The sequence below is a fragment of the Oratosquilla oratoria genome, chromosome 23 (genome assembly GCF_046742065.1).
Source record: "Oratosquilla oratoria isolate Oo_2021 chromosome 23, ASM4674206v1, whole genome shotgun sequence".
In the NCBI taxonomy this organism is placed as follows: domain Eukaryota; kingdom Metazoa; phylum Arthropoda; class Malacostraca; order Stomatopoda; family Squillidae; genus Oratosquilla; species Oratosquilla oratoria.
The window spans coordinates 19,590,121-19,604,709 of NC_134799.1; the positions used below are offsets into that span (position 1 = coordinate 19,590,121).

At 38.1% G+C, this 14,589-nt stretch overlaps 1 protein-coding gene across 3 annotated transcripts in view; it reads left to right on the forward strand.

Moving 5' to 3' along the window:
* LOC143038004 (Na(+)/citrate cotransporter-like) overlaps positions 1-13,207 on the forward strand; it is a 105,143-nt gene extending 91,936 nt beyond the window's left edge. For all 3 annotated transcript variants that reach the window (XM_076206820.1, XM_076206823.1, XM_076206821.1), the window contains exons 11-13: positions 7,442-7,596; positions 9,857-9,994; positions 12,338-13,207. In XM_076206820.1, the coding sequence (XP_076062935.1) occupies positions 7,442-7,596; positions 9,857-9,994; positions 12,338-12,481 (437 nt within the window). In that variant the 3' untranslated portion in view covers positions 12,482-13,207. The remainder of the gene's footprint in view (positions 1-7,441; positions 7,597-9,856; positions 9,995-12,337) is intronic.
* Positions 13,208-14,589: the final 1,382 nt, after the last annotated feature.

The window sequence follows — 14,589 nt, forward strand, 5'->3', positions numbered from 1 at the left end:
TTTTCTCCTGTTCAAGAAATCTTCCATCTATTCCAATAACTTTCCTTGTACACCACCTATTGTCTTAATTTTTCTTAGTAGCTTTTTGTGTGGTACTTTATCAAATGCTTTTTGTAGATCCAGGAAAGCATAATCTACCCATCCATCCCTTTCTTGCATTATTTCTATTAGCCTCGAGTGAAAGCAAATCAAGTTAGTGGCGCATGATCTTCCGTGTCTAAATCCAAATTGTTCTGGATTCAGTATAATGGTGGCAGCCAAGTGTGGAGTGCACAAAATTGATATACAGCTGTATGGGGAGAAAATGGAGCAGGCAGAAAGTTAAGTTACTGATGTATGAGAACTAATGACAATAATGGTTGCCCAGAGTTTCACTGACTGGAGACTCACAAACCTACAGTACTTCCATAGCCCTCGAGAAAGACATGTTGAAACATGTCTTTGTTGTATCAACATGGGGCTTTCTGTGTCACTGGTTCATACAGGATGAACCTCGATCTTATGGAACTCTATTTCATGGAACAAATTTTAAAAAATACATTCCATAAGTATTCACATTTTCTTGAACAAATTAAAAAAAAAAAAAAAAAAAAAAGTCAATATTCATGTTTTCCTCCTACTCACGGAAACTAACTGCTCAACCGGACAGCTCACCAGAGCAGACACTACCATCTCTGTGGTGCTGCTAGTCTCTTCAATTTTCAAACATTCAAAAATATTAACAATAGTAAAGAAATACAGAAAATCACAAGTTAAATATTCAGAATTTCACAATGAATGGTATATATCATCAAATCAAAATATTTCTTAGAAACACCTATAAAAAGGACAGGCTAGGAGCCTATTTACCGACAAGTACCATTAACACAAGTCTTGAGATTTGTACACCAAAACTGGTGGGCAAACTAAAGATCTCCTTTAGGGGAGATGTGAAGATTAATCAGCTACTCCATAATAAAGGCAAGGGGTACAGGAGATGGGATAGCGAGCCTTGGTGCTGACTAAATCAAGATTATTTAGGCACAGAATAATGAGTCTTGTTGCTGGCTGAATGATATCAGGCACAGATGTTGGGCACGATTGTTTGCCGCTGTCTCAGTGAGATTGAGTAGTTAGGAGGCAGATATACAATAACTTCTCTGCCAGGGAAATTCTTGGAGACACTGAGAGATTTAATAGTGTTTGTTGAAATGACAAGTAATAATCTACATAATATTCAGATGACAATCATCACATTTTCTCAGTTCTGCTCTTCTATTTCTCTGTCTGTTGGCTGCCTTATATATCACTACTGAGTTACCGTATTTTCCGGCGTATAGTACGCGACTTTTTTCCGTTGGAAGGGCCTAAAAATGGGGGGTGCACGTTATCCGACGGTGTGCATTATCTACGGCCCACGATAAAAATTCTGCGGCTGTGTGTGTAAATTTTTTCACAACAACGTGACCATGTTGGCCGTCACAAAGTCGGGAGGCACACTTCTCCGTGACGTTCTGTGAGAACAAGAAGAACAGCTATGGGCTACCGTATAATATTTGGTATAGGTAGGTATCTATCGAATCTTATTTTTCATGTTTAAATAGGCCTAAACACCATGAAACATGATCATTATTCATTATATTTACCCATGTTCACAGCATCTTAGTTTGAATTTTTATGTTGGTTTTGTTGCTTTACTTTAGGTATGGTACAAATTCCGTTGCGGCCGTTCATAAACTCGTGTCAAACACCTGACTACAACACCCTCTTTCGGGAGTTATATTAACTAAACGTCACCTCGATGAGAGACTGTCCTATTTCACCACTGTCATTGCAGGTTCAAAGCTAAACCGAAACAGTCTGTAGTTTGTTTCAGTATTAAATAAAGAAAATGGTAAAGACGAAATATTTCCTCAAGATATAAAATGAACATTTTCTGTAAAAATCCAAAAAAATTTCTGTATATTTTACTTTCAATATTTTTTTAGGTCATATTTCCAAAAAAACTATTTAAGCTACAAAGTAATAAGGGACCAACGCACAACATGAGTCATATACCGGTACATGTACAACCACTCCTCGTTTAACGACGACAATTGGGACCAGCGTCGCCGTCGTTAACCGAATTGGTCGTTAAGCGAAAGTGAATACATATACGTACATGTAATGTATGTACAATGTCCAGCAATACATGTATCTTTATTTTCGTTTATTTTCCCTCTTTTATACAGTACATTAAAGCTTTATTTACTGTTTATTTACCATGGTTAGGTTCCTGAAATTACCGTATATGACCAAATCCGCGTATGCTGACATTTCATATTAAATACCGGGGTATTTTTTTAGTTTCGACCATGGGTGCAATATAGCAATAGAAAACTAATTATTAATTTTGTATATTAAGATGTATCAACGTAATATGCAATTTTGTGGGCGGAAATGGAAGTAAAGAACAAGCATAGTAGCAGTAGCATAGTAGTCAGTAGCATAGGATCGGGACGCCATGTTTTCGTCTGTCAATTGACGGCCTCGGTACTTCCGACTACCTCGCCAGGTATATTTTCTTGAAGGAATGGTATGGTGCGGAGATACATGCATTCCTTCAAGCTGCAATAACTTTGTATTCCCCGCAAGCTGAGAGAGTGGTTGAAAAGCCCGCTAACGTCTCTCACGACGACGACAACGAGGACGAGCCGGATGACATTTAATTTGCAGGTGATGATTTATTAAACACAGGTTAGGTTAGATTAGTTTAGGTTAGACGAATTTATCATCCTTTCATTTCTTCGACATCGGCATCTATCATAACAAACATGCTGTACCATTCGTCCGACATGACTTCGTTACTTACGAAATCTGTTTTCACACTTTTTTTTATTTCCGCTAACAAAATTGTATATTGCGTTGATGCATTATAATTTACAAAATTAATGATTAATTTTCTATTGCTATATTGCGCTCATGGTTGAAACTAAAAATTTACCAATACCAGTATATACTGTACCCCAGGTAGTTTGTGCAGCTTGCAGGATGGTAATGTAGACCTAAGCTTCAGAACACTTTACCTCACCGCTAATATCCACCGTACATGTTCATTTATAACATCATACAATTTTGCCTTAGCCAACTTAATTATCGTACACGACGTCGTAACTTCGGGAAATTTACGTTAAACGAATATTGGTCTGTCATAAAGCCCGTCGTAACTCTGCGTCGTCGCTAACCGAGTAGGTCGTTCAACGAGGAGTGGTTGTAGTTCCGACTTTTTCTTAGTTGTGTCCTGATTGATGCCTAAACTGACACTTAAGTGACAAATCAACAGATTTCCCAGCGGTGGCTCTAGCCAATGAAAAATACTTCTCCATGTAATCTCGTTCACATGATATAAATACCGAGGTAAAACTGCGTTATAGACAAATGCGCTCGGGCATGCGCATTATACGTTGGTGCGCGCTATCTGTGTACTGAGATAACGAAGTGCATGGGTGCGCATTATAACCCGATGCGCATTATAAGCTGGAAAATACGGTATTAATTTTGATTCCTGCCTAAATGTCTGAAATGATCTTGCCAAAACTAATGTGGAGGATGAAGATTCAGATGCTGATAATGACTGCCTAATGGATAAAACTACACTAGAGTTAGCTGAACTATATAACAATCTGTTTCGGGATGCCACTGACAATAAGGTTTTTGATGCTTTCTCAGTGAGGAATACAACAGCAATCAAGAGTAGACTTTAGGACTAGTGCTTACCGGTACATATGCTAAGTCCGGTAGATTTTTTATAATGATGTTCTTGGCTGATCAACTGATCCTATAGAATATTTCATGTCTTTCGGGCATTGAAACTAAACCAGTACTGACCCTGCACCTCGTACAAAGGTGTGCCTCTCGTATGGACTTACTAGAGGGCTTGGGAGGATGCACCTCTTACAAATGTGTGCCTGATACGCTGAAAAATATGGAATAACTTTTTCATATCAGTTATTATATACTGGCTATAATTCATGTATTTCAATTATAAGTAAAATTCAGTCTTGTGGAATGATGAAAATCCCATGGGTTCTGTAAAATCGAGGTTCATCCTGTACTAAAAGGAGGATGAGAGCAGTTGCTAGTTGTCAGGAGTATAAGCTATAAGGCACATAAGTTTGGCCAAATTTGTCACTTTTGCACTATGTGCTTAAACTTTTGGAGTAGTTAACAGTCACTATTAAGGAATGAAAAAAAGTGTGGGATTTGAACTCATAACTAGGAGGATGCAAGACCTTCCAATAGCACCACTGACAGTATTACTAAGGAAGAAGCAAGATGCAACTTCCACTTGAATATAAACAGAAAAGCATAAAAGAGACAAGTATGGTGAGAATTAAAGATGTCAAGATGTTTTTCTTATGCCTAGCCATCTCACTTACCAGGTATCAAAGTATAAGGGGAAATTTGTGTTTCTTAATATCTGTCAGGCAGTCTTTTATCCATTTTTACTATGATTTCATCACTCTCATATCACAAACCAAGAGATCTCTGTTAATTTTATTCACTCCTTTCATTGATCCAAAGTAGCCCATGTGGAGCAATGGGTAGTTTTCCTGTCTCAAACACAGAAAGCCAGCGTTCAGTTACATGAAATGTTATGCAACTATGTTACAGTTTCATGGCTTACCAACCTATCCCTGCAATAGCATACAGCAGAAATACAGTATACCAGTGTTTGATTTCAGTCCCAGCATTTAATCACCATGGTCCACCTGGTTACACTAGTAGTTTCAGGTTTTATTTACACCACAGCAATTACAATGTGCTTAACACACCATATGCATTTTGCACCATCCATATAACCTTACCAAACCTGATTAAACCATCATGGTGAAGTACAAAGGCTGTATTATCTCCAAGAGAATAAGCCAATGGTCCTTAGTTGACCCTTGAAGTTGATCATTTTTACTCATCTGGACGCCACAATCATGTCATCTCTCATTCCCTTCAATTATTGTAATTCCAGTATGTCTTATCATTCCTTTTATGTTTTTTCTGTTAAGCTGGGGACCAATTTGGTTGCTGCTCATTGTATTCTCTAAATTATAATTATGCCCTTCCTTTTGTGTTGGGACCATACTATTGCTGCACATTTTAATCTGGGCAAGCATTTTTTTTTTTTTTTTTTTTTTTTCCTTTCTTTTTCTTTCCATCCATGAAGTGAGTCACTCTTACTTTCTTTAACAGCTTATATGTTCATGATACACTTATTGGATGATAAATTAACCAATCACCTGATAACAATACCACATACTAGATACCAAAAATCAGTAAAAAGACTAGCATAGAGAAGGGAAATTCAAGGTGATGAAGGCAAAGAGGAGAGCACATGTAAACTTGAGTAGGATTTTGACAGAATTTTGAAAAGAATAAAAAGGTGTCTTGGAAGGAAGTGAAGAGAGTGAGGGGGGATTGAGTCAGGCAGAGAGAAAAAGGTAAATGATGCAGACAGATAGATGTTAATAGAAGTATAAGCAGTAAGGGAAATGAGGAGAGAGTATTTAAGGGATTTATTGAATGTGGAGAAGGTTAGGGAATGATTCATTGTGGTAGTGGGTGCTGTAGAAAAGAAAAAAGATACAAAGAGCATTGAAAGTGATGAAAGCTGGGAGGTTGCCTGGGTTAGATAAGCGTCACATCGAGGAACAAAGGAGGGACAATCATAGTGCACTGACTACTAGAAAGGATTTTCATTGTGTACCTAAGGAAAGGGAATGTGCCAGAGGACTGGAGGAGTGTTTGTAAAGTGCCATTTAAAAAAAAATGACAAATATAAATGTTAAAGCAGTTGATAAGGCATATAGGGACATGGTACTTGAGATGATTAGTAGGGGAACAGTGGGGTAATTGGGAAAAGGCAGAGGATGTAGTCAGAGTTCCAAAGGCAGATATGTGAGAATTTTTTGACAAATAGTATTGATGATTTTTTTTTTCCTAGAGAAGGTATATGACAGGGTCAACAGGAAGGCATTGTGGGATGTGTTGCAGATGTGCAGAATAGGGAAAAGGCTGTTAACCCATAAAATCCGACGACCCCTCAAATTATTTCATCTCTCATGACGAATTTATGACCGAAAAATCGAGTCTTACCAAATTGAATAAAATTATGCTTAACTTCTTTGGAATACTCAGGTGCATCAGCCAAGACACATAAAAATCATATACCCACTCTAGGATGGCCATGAGAAAGGTCAGAAGTTGTAGATCTGGTGCGAGAATTAGTAGCGGCAACTTTTACTACCAGACTCGGGGGGGCGTGCTACGGCGTGCTAAGATGATCCTGCACGATTGTATCAGCGCAGTTTGGTTTCAAGCACCTTTTGCACCAGATAGATAGAGCAAGTTCTTAGGGACACCATAAACATGCAGAAAAAAATATTTGGTGGATTTGGCAATGAGGAAGAGTGGTTGAAGGTGTATAAGTCTTTCAGTGCATGGCTGATTTTGTACACACTATTGCGTAATGGATCACTGTCACTCGCATACAAAAGCTTCCTCTTAGTTCCTTGAGGCATGTTTACACTAATATCACACTGATTGAGGTAGATAATCCCAATAAGTAAGATGCAAAAAGCAATCCCAAGTCACCACGTGTATCAACACTCTACCGCGTGTATGAAAGCACTAACTGGCATCGTAGCATTCTCTGGGCAGTGTTGACAAGTCAGACAAACTTCCCTAAAAGTATGAAAGCGCTACCAAATCTAGCGCGATTTCTGTAAGGGGTTGAATATCGTGCCGCCCGGGCGGCATATCGGTTCTCCCTAGTGCTGCCTCCCGGGCAGCATATTGGAGTTAACGGGTTAAGGGCACTCAATTTTTTATGAGAGTAGTAAAGCTTTAGTTAAGGTAAAAAAATGGAAAGTAGAGAAAGAAATGGAAAGCATAAGTGGTTTAAAGTAGAGGCGGTGCTGTCCCAGAGTTGTGGAATGTCCCTGTGGTTGTTCAATGTGCACATGGATGGGATGTTACAAGAGGTAAATGTGAGGATGATGGTTGGGGGTTTCGAGATGGTACAAGTGGAGGGAAGTGGGAGGTGAGCCAGTTGTTGTTTATGGATGACACTGTGTTTGTGGATGAGTTAGAAGAATGTCAGAGGCAAGTGGCAAACTTTAGGAGGTGATGAGATGTACAAGGAATAAGAGTGGTAGCAAAATGGAGGCAAATCATAAAGGAGAGGGAGGCTAGAGGAGCTTAGATAAAAGGGACAAAAAATGGGTGTTAGATGGGTGTGGGATAAATGAAGGGTAGATGCATGCCTTGGGTGTGGGATAAATGAAGGATGGATGCATGCCTTGGCTGACCACCCCATTTACAAGGGGGAAAGGGCCTTTTGTTATATGTATGAAGTATGTATGAAATGGTGCATAAAATCAATGTTAATACTAGATACCAAAAACATTTGAATATAATTTGACTTCAGGTCTATCAAAATGGCTTGGTCAGCAGCTGGTCTACTTTGATGTGATGCCACCTGAGGCAATTGTCTTCGTGGTTTGTCTTATGACTGCCATGGTCACTGAAGTGGCTTCAAACTCTGCTACATCTGCCATCATACTTCCCGTCCTTAAAGAGCTTGTGAGTAACTTCATTCTTATTTTCTATTTAATTCCTATTCTTAATGGTGTCTGCTGACTGTATCCATGAAAGTACTGACTGCACAAATCATATACACAGATGTCCATAGGAATGAATATTTGTATGTCCTGGTATTTTGCACTTTATTCACATCATGAGATTCATGACTGCTTTCTCACATTCAGACAGGACATTACAATGTCTAAAGGACCTCACTGCCTAAATATCACCTGACTAAATCCTTTTCTAAGTAGAAACTGATGCAATATTAAGTGTTAAAAGTCAATAGAGTTGGATGTAATTACTATCTACATAATGTAAATATCAAAATCTTTCAAGGACACCCAAATGTGAGCAAATGTATTATACTGTACATCAGACAAAGGATTACAAAGGCGGAGCATGCTGACAGGAGACCTTTTGGTCCATATCTAGGTCAGATGCAAAAAAAAATCATAGTAATGATAAATAAATTAATAAATGAAAACTATGATAATGTAGACAATAAATTAAATACATAAATAAATGCATAGGCAATGGTCTGAAAAGTGGCTAGTGAAATTTAACATGAGTAAATGCAAGGTAATGCACTTAGATCAAAATAACAGTAAGTACGATTACAAGTTATTTGGAAATTCGTTAACAAAAGTGAATAGTGAAAAGGATCTCGGCGTAATTATCAGTAACGATCTCAAATCTTCCAAGCAGTGTATTTCAGCCTCTGAGTAAGTAAATAAGACTCTAGGACTGATTGCGCAATCTTTTGACTTCAAAAGTCCATCACTCATTAACAAGCTATATAAATCATTAGTTCGTCCACATTTGGAATACTGTTTCCGTATGGTCACCGAATCTCATTAAAGACATTGACAGATTGGAAAAAGTACAACAGCGAGCCCCAAAACTGATCCCAAATATCAAAAATAAATCATATGAAAATCGACTATAACATATGAATCTGTTTTCCCTCAAAGAGCATAGACTCAGAGGTGACTTGATACAGGTCTTTAGATTCTAAAAGGAATTGACATCAAAAGTGGCAAAATTTTCACACTCAATGAGAATCAGACAAGAAACAATGGGCTCAAATTGTCCAGAAATAGATTTAATTTTGAAGTGGGTAGAACCAATATATCATGTAGTTAATGAATGGAACAAACTTCCTGCAGAGGTAGTGCAATGTAGTTCAGTTTAAAGCTTTAGGAATCGTTTAGATAAACACCTAAGCAAGATGGTGTAATGACTATCATTTATTTTATATTATTTGTTTTGTTATAATTTGTCCGTTTGTTTATTATTTGCTTAATTCTCATTTATCATCAGTTACATGTCAATTTATTATTATTTACTGTTTACCTGTTCGTTTATTATTTAATACCTATGCATTTATTTATGCATTTTATTTATTGTTTACGTTATTATAGTTTTTATTTATCATTACACTCAAACCTCGTTTATCCGGCCTTCACATATCCGGATTTCAGTTTATCCGGACATTTTGAAGCAGCTGGGCAGCTAAATATTATTTCCGAAAATAATATCTAGCTGCCCGAAAACCGAATAATCGCCACGTACGCGAGGCGAACGATACCGAGTTACAGTAGTTTGAAATGTAAACACCAGATAGCGCGCGGCGGGGTATATAAACGACGCTAGTCGCGAGGTGAAGGCCATACAACACCTATTTACAGTACACTACTATACAGTACTTCGAATACACCTGTGTCATCATGCCTAATAAAGTCGTGAAACGAAAGCGAGTTGCTCTAACAGTGCGGCAAAAATTGGACTTTATCAAGAAACTTGAGGAAGGAGCAAGTGTAAGAAATGTGTATGACGAATCTGGAGTGGCCAAAGTGTCGGATATTAGAAAATCCAAGGCAAAGTTACTGAATTACTGTGCTCAGTTTTGTGTGGACGCATCAGCGGCAAAAAGTGGTAAAGGAGTGCCTAGAAAATAGGTTAGTTGAAGGGTGAATTTGAGTTTATAACTGTATTTTGGACTGAAAAAAAAAAATCAATATCTGGATTTTTTCATTATCCGGACAGATAGCTGCACCAATTAATCTGGAAAAATTAGGTTTGAGTGTATTATTATTTTTTTTCTTTCTTTTTGCATCTGACCTAGATATGTACCAAAAGATCTCCTGTCGGCATGCTCTGCCTTTGTAATCCTTTGGAACTGTAGTGTATGGTATTATACATAGTTCCCATCAAACCTTTTGCCCATTTCAATAATTTTCTCTTTTTCATGATTCAGGCAGTCGGGATTGACGTAAATCCACTGTATTTGATGCTGCCAGCAACTGTATGCTGTTCATACGCCTTCATGCTTCCTGTAGCAACACCACCCAATGCTATTGTCTATGGAGTAGCTAACATGAAGAGCTCAGAAATGGTGAGTAAAATCTGCCTATCCGTCTTTATAGTCAGGCTCAAGAAAATACATGAACAAACAACTGAATACATAACTGCAAAGATGAGTAAATAGATAAGTAAATGGATAAATGAATCATTGAATATATAAATGAGACTGACTATCTGATGAGGTTTGGGGAGAAAGTAGGAGCCCTGACAACTATATCAATCACTGGAGTAACATTTGTATAAAACAAAGAAACTAATACTACAATATACAAACAATGCATACATTCAGTGATGAATTATGCGAGTCCTGCATATGCACCTAATCTCAGTGAAACACACCTCAACACCCTTCAGACCATACAAAACAAATCCTTAAAAACAATTACAGGCTGTACAAATACAACACCTATAGACCATCTACACTTTGACATGAGAGGTGCACAAACACTTGCTGCAGCCTCCACAAACACACCACACCCACTACACTACATAGCAGAACATCCACACACACCAAGAAGCATAAAAAACACCCAAATACCTATAGTACACACAAATACTCTTCCTCCGCAACCACCAAATACCAGCCTCCAGAAACATATTCATAATCATATCATTCACTACTCCATTAACACACTAAAAGACAACACATTGTTGCATGCCAGACCCCCTGATATCCATCCCTCTGAATCCTCTCTCCAACTAAAAGACAGTCCACCTGGCCAGACTGCTATGCGGCCACCACCCAGCCCTTCTAAGCTACCAGAAGAGGCTGGGTGACTGCATTGTGGACAACTAACACTTCACCCCATACTATTCAACACATAATGGAAGACTACATTATACACAGTCATGCACACAAACAACACAACATACACTCTATAAAGGATTTGTGGGAAAACCCCATCCCGGCTCTGGCATTCCTTGGGCAGACGTGACTGCTCGGACAGTCTTGGGAACAACAACAATATAGAGAAATATTAATATCTAAACATACACAATTTATGCAGCCCCCTCACAGCAAGTCAACCACTCTAATGAACAGAAACTTTGGATAAATGAATCACTCAATATATAAATGAGACTGCCCATGTGGTGAGGTTTGGGGAGAAGGTAGAAGGAGCACTGAAAACAATATTGAGAAATATTAATATCTAAATATACACAGTTCACCCAACCCCTTCACAGCAAGTCAACCACTTTTGAGCAATAGTTTTGCATGATCTTCTAACTCTAATACCACATTGGTTCCTCTGAGCTCAATAGAATTGTCTGTCTCAGAGTTGGTACAGCACTCAAAAGGGTTATACCTATAATAAAAGCTCAATACAATAAACTCTCCAGTTGTGGAAAGCTCTACATAGCAAACTCAAAAGTTTCAAAGTAAATTCCTGTTCCAAACAAAGTTCACTAAAAAGAGTGGATTCCATAAGACACCAATAAGCATACTTGTTCATTCATGTGTAGATCCATGTTTCTGCACTCTATGTTTGAATATTTCCCCCTTCATCCATGAAGAATATAGGAGACATGTTTCATATAACAGAAAAGTCTCCAGACTAAACCATATTGGGAAGTGGATGTCAAAAGGGGCTTTAGATATTATTTTTTCTTTATGCCAAACTTGGCTTTAGCCAAATTAGTATATTATACTGAGTTTCCACTGCATACCAAAGGCCCTTTCTTTTCTGTAGCCCTGCCATTTTCCTCTCTGATCACAGTCATCTTCCTATCTCCTCCCACTGCACAATCAATCCTTCACTATCCTCCTCCACACTCAACAATTCTCTTGCTCAAATTTGCACTCCAGATCCTGGAGCTTTAATTCATGAGATGAAATTCATTCTTTCTATACCCTAATATCAGCTGAGAGAACAACCTCTTGGGATATCCCATCCATTTTTCACAGCCATAACCTCAAGCTAGTTGCCTTCATCAATGATATTACACAAAATTACATATGCTAGACATAGGAATGCAAATTATAAAAATGGGAGGGTGTGAGAATTTTTTTTAGATAAACAACAAAGAAGAATGAGAAGATATAAATAAGGAAAAGGGAATCAATAATGAGATGATATTGGGATTCTCATGGACTTATGTCCAAAATGTATAATGATTGTAGATAAAGGCACAAAAAATAGATATCACTGGTTCCTGTGTCACTGTTTGTAAGTCAGAAAAAGCACCATGTGAAGACAAAATTATATGTACTTGACAAAGATCAAATTTACAAAATATTGTACCAATAAAGATTTCATCCTCACATGGAGCATTTCCTGACTCACTTGTCAGCAGTTGTCTTTCTCTGTTAATATTTGTACTGAATAACCTTGTATATTTTAGAATTAATTTTTCTTTTTGCTTACATTTGCAGTTACGCGCTGGTGTAGTTATGAATGTGCTGTGTGTGATTGTTATCACAGTAATGATTAACACACTGGGTGTTGCCATGTTTGATGTCAAGAACTTGCCCACTTGGGCCAACACAACTGTGATCACAAATGCTACTATAGCATGAGCACATGAAGGTCATGCACAATTTGAGAAAGACAAACCATCTTCAACAGTGAAAGAGAGGCCTGCTGATTTTGTCAGAATGAACAATGTGTCCAAAAGAGTGGCCTCTCAATTTCTTGATATATTTTTCTTCTGCATGGATTTCTGAGACCAGTTGTTGTGGAGGTGATATTGCAAGTGACAATTTTGATATGTGATCTAGTAATACAGGACTGTATATATAGGGATAAAATAGATAAATGTATGTATAGTTTTAAGTGCTTTGTAGCTGAATTTTTAGTCTTAACATTTTGAGCTTACATGGAGACTAAAAAGTTATTCTTGTGAACAAAGAATAAATCATGGTTATGTGATACCCATGGAAGAAAACCTGAGAATAACAAAGAATAGGTTCCTTTAAACCACTAGAACAAATGTGCATAGAGAAGAATGATGACTTGTAATCAATAGTGGATGATTACACATTTCATTTTTTGTAAATCTAAATAAGAAGGTGCAATCTTTATGTACAAATGTGTGAAACAATTATTAGCTAGGTTGTGAAAGTTTTACAATTAGATGGATGTGAGTTTTGTGCCAATATGTACAGATATTCATTGAATCTATTTTGTATTGTAATGACAGAAGAGTTGTCTAATCTGAATTTTTGTACAGAACTTATTGTGCCCTATGTAACATAGCCCCATTTTGAAATATCTGAAAGTATGAAAATTACCCACTTTGTAAACTTTGTTTTCTTGTATGAACCCTCATGTGATTTTTGTGTATATATATATATATGTATATATATATATTGTTATGCCTTCTGTAAGGATATAATGACTCTCAGTCTAGGAGGGGTTCGTACTTCGTGGCCTTGATGTAGTTAAGGCAAAATCCAAATGGAACACAAAAAAACTATTTTTATTATTGGAAAAGGTAACAAAACAATTATATTAAATCTTTACAACAAAAATTAACCAATAGACAATTCATAATGTTTCATAAAACAAATATTTCCTTAACCTGAACAAAGTCATGAGAATAATCTTAAGGTATGTGTGAACACAAGGGGTGGAAAGAGCAGGAGCAATGTGGGAGGGTGAGTTACGCCTTGGCTAACCAACGAAAAAGTCTGGTTGGGGCCGGCTAGACACCTCATATATAGGGCTGGCGAGGAAGGAGGAGCCAGATAGAACTAGTCAGCTTGCAGACGCAGTAGGAAGGGGATCGGAGGGCAGGAGAGGGGGGAAGACACATGTAACAAGCAATTACAGGACAGATACAAAGTTATATACAATGAATACCAAATTTATATATATACAGACATTTGAATATATAGAGGATGATGGGCCATCACACCCCCTAGAACTCAGCAACTCAGGAAAACAAATGAGTTGGGAGTTCTAATCAGGACGGCTAAGGGTGTCAACAAGAACATTCTCTGCACCTCTAATATGTTTAATCTCGAGGAGGTATTGTTGGAGAAACAAGGACCAATGTAACAGCCTCCTATTACTGTTCTTGTTCTGTTCAAGGAATAGTAGAGGATTATGGTCAGTAAATACTAGTAAGGGGGTCGAGCTGTGTTGTATGTAGCATTCGAACTTCCACAGGGCTGAGATGATGGACAGTAGTTTCTCGGTGGTTGAATACCGCCTTTGGTGCTGGTCTAGCTGGGCCAAGTGGTATGTGACAGGATGCAAAATCCCGTCATGTTCCTGGAGAAGAGCAGCTCCGATGGCTTGATCACTTGCGTCCGTCTATAGAACGAAGGGGGCGTCGAAGTTAGGTGAGCGCAAAGCGTGAGGAAGGTTTTTAAGAGCAGGAAAGCGTTCTGACATTCTGGAGTCCAGGAGTAAAATATGGAGCAGCTTGTCATTCGGGTGAGGGGTAAGGCTACTTCTGAGTGCTTTCCAAGTAGAGGGAGCCGGAGAGTCTAGAATAGCCAAGACGTTGGCTCATTTCGGCCAGACGACACCTTGCCCCACCTTGTGTCTCAAGTACGTCACCATAGTTTGCGCGAAGATGGCCTTGGGAAGCTGGACGGTGAGGTTGGCTTCTTCCATTCAGGACATTACGACATCTAGTAGTTGTACATGGTTCTGCCAATTAGGAGAAAATGTTATT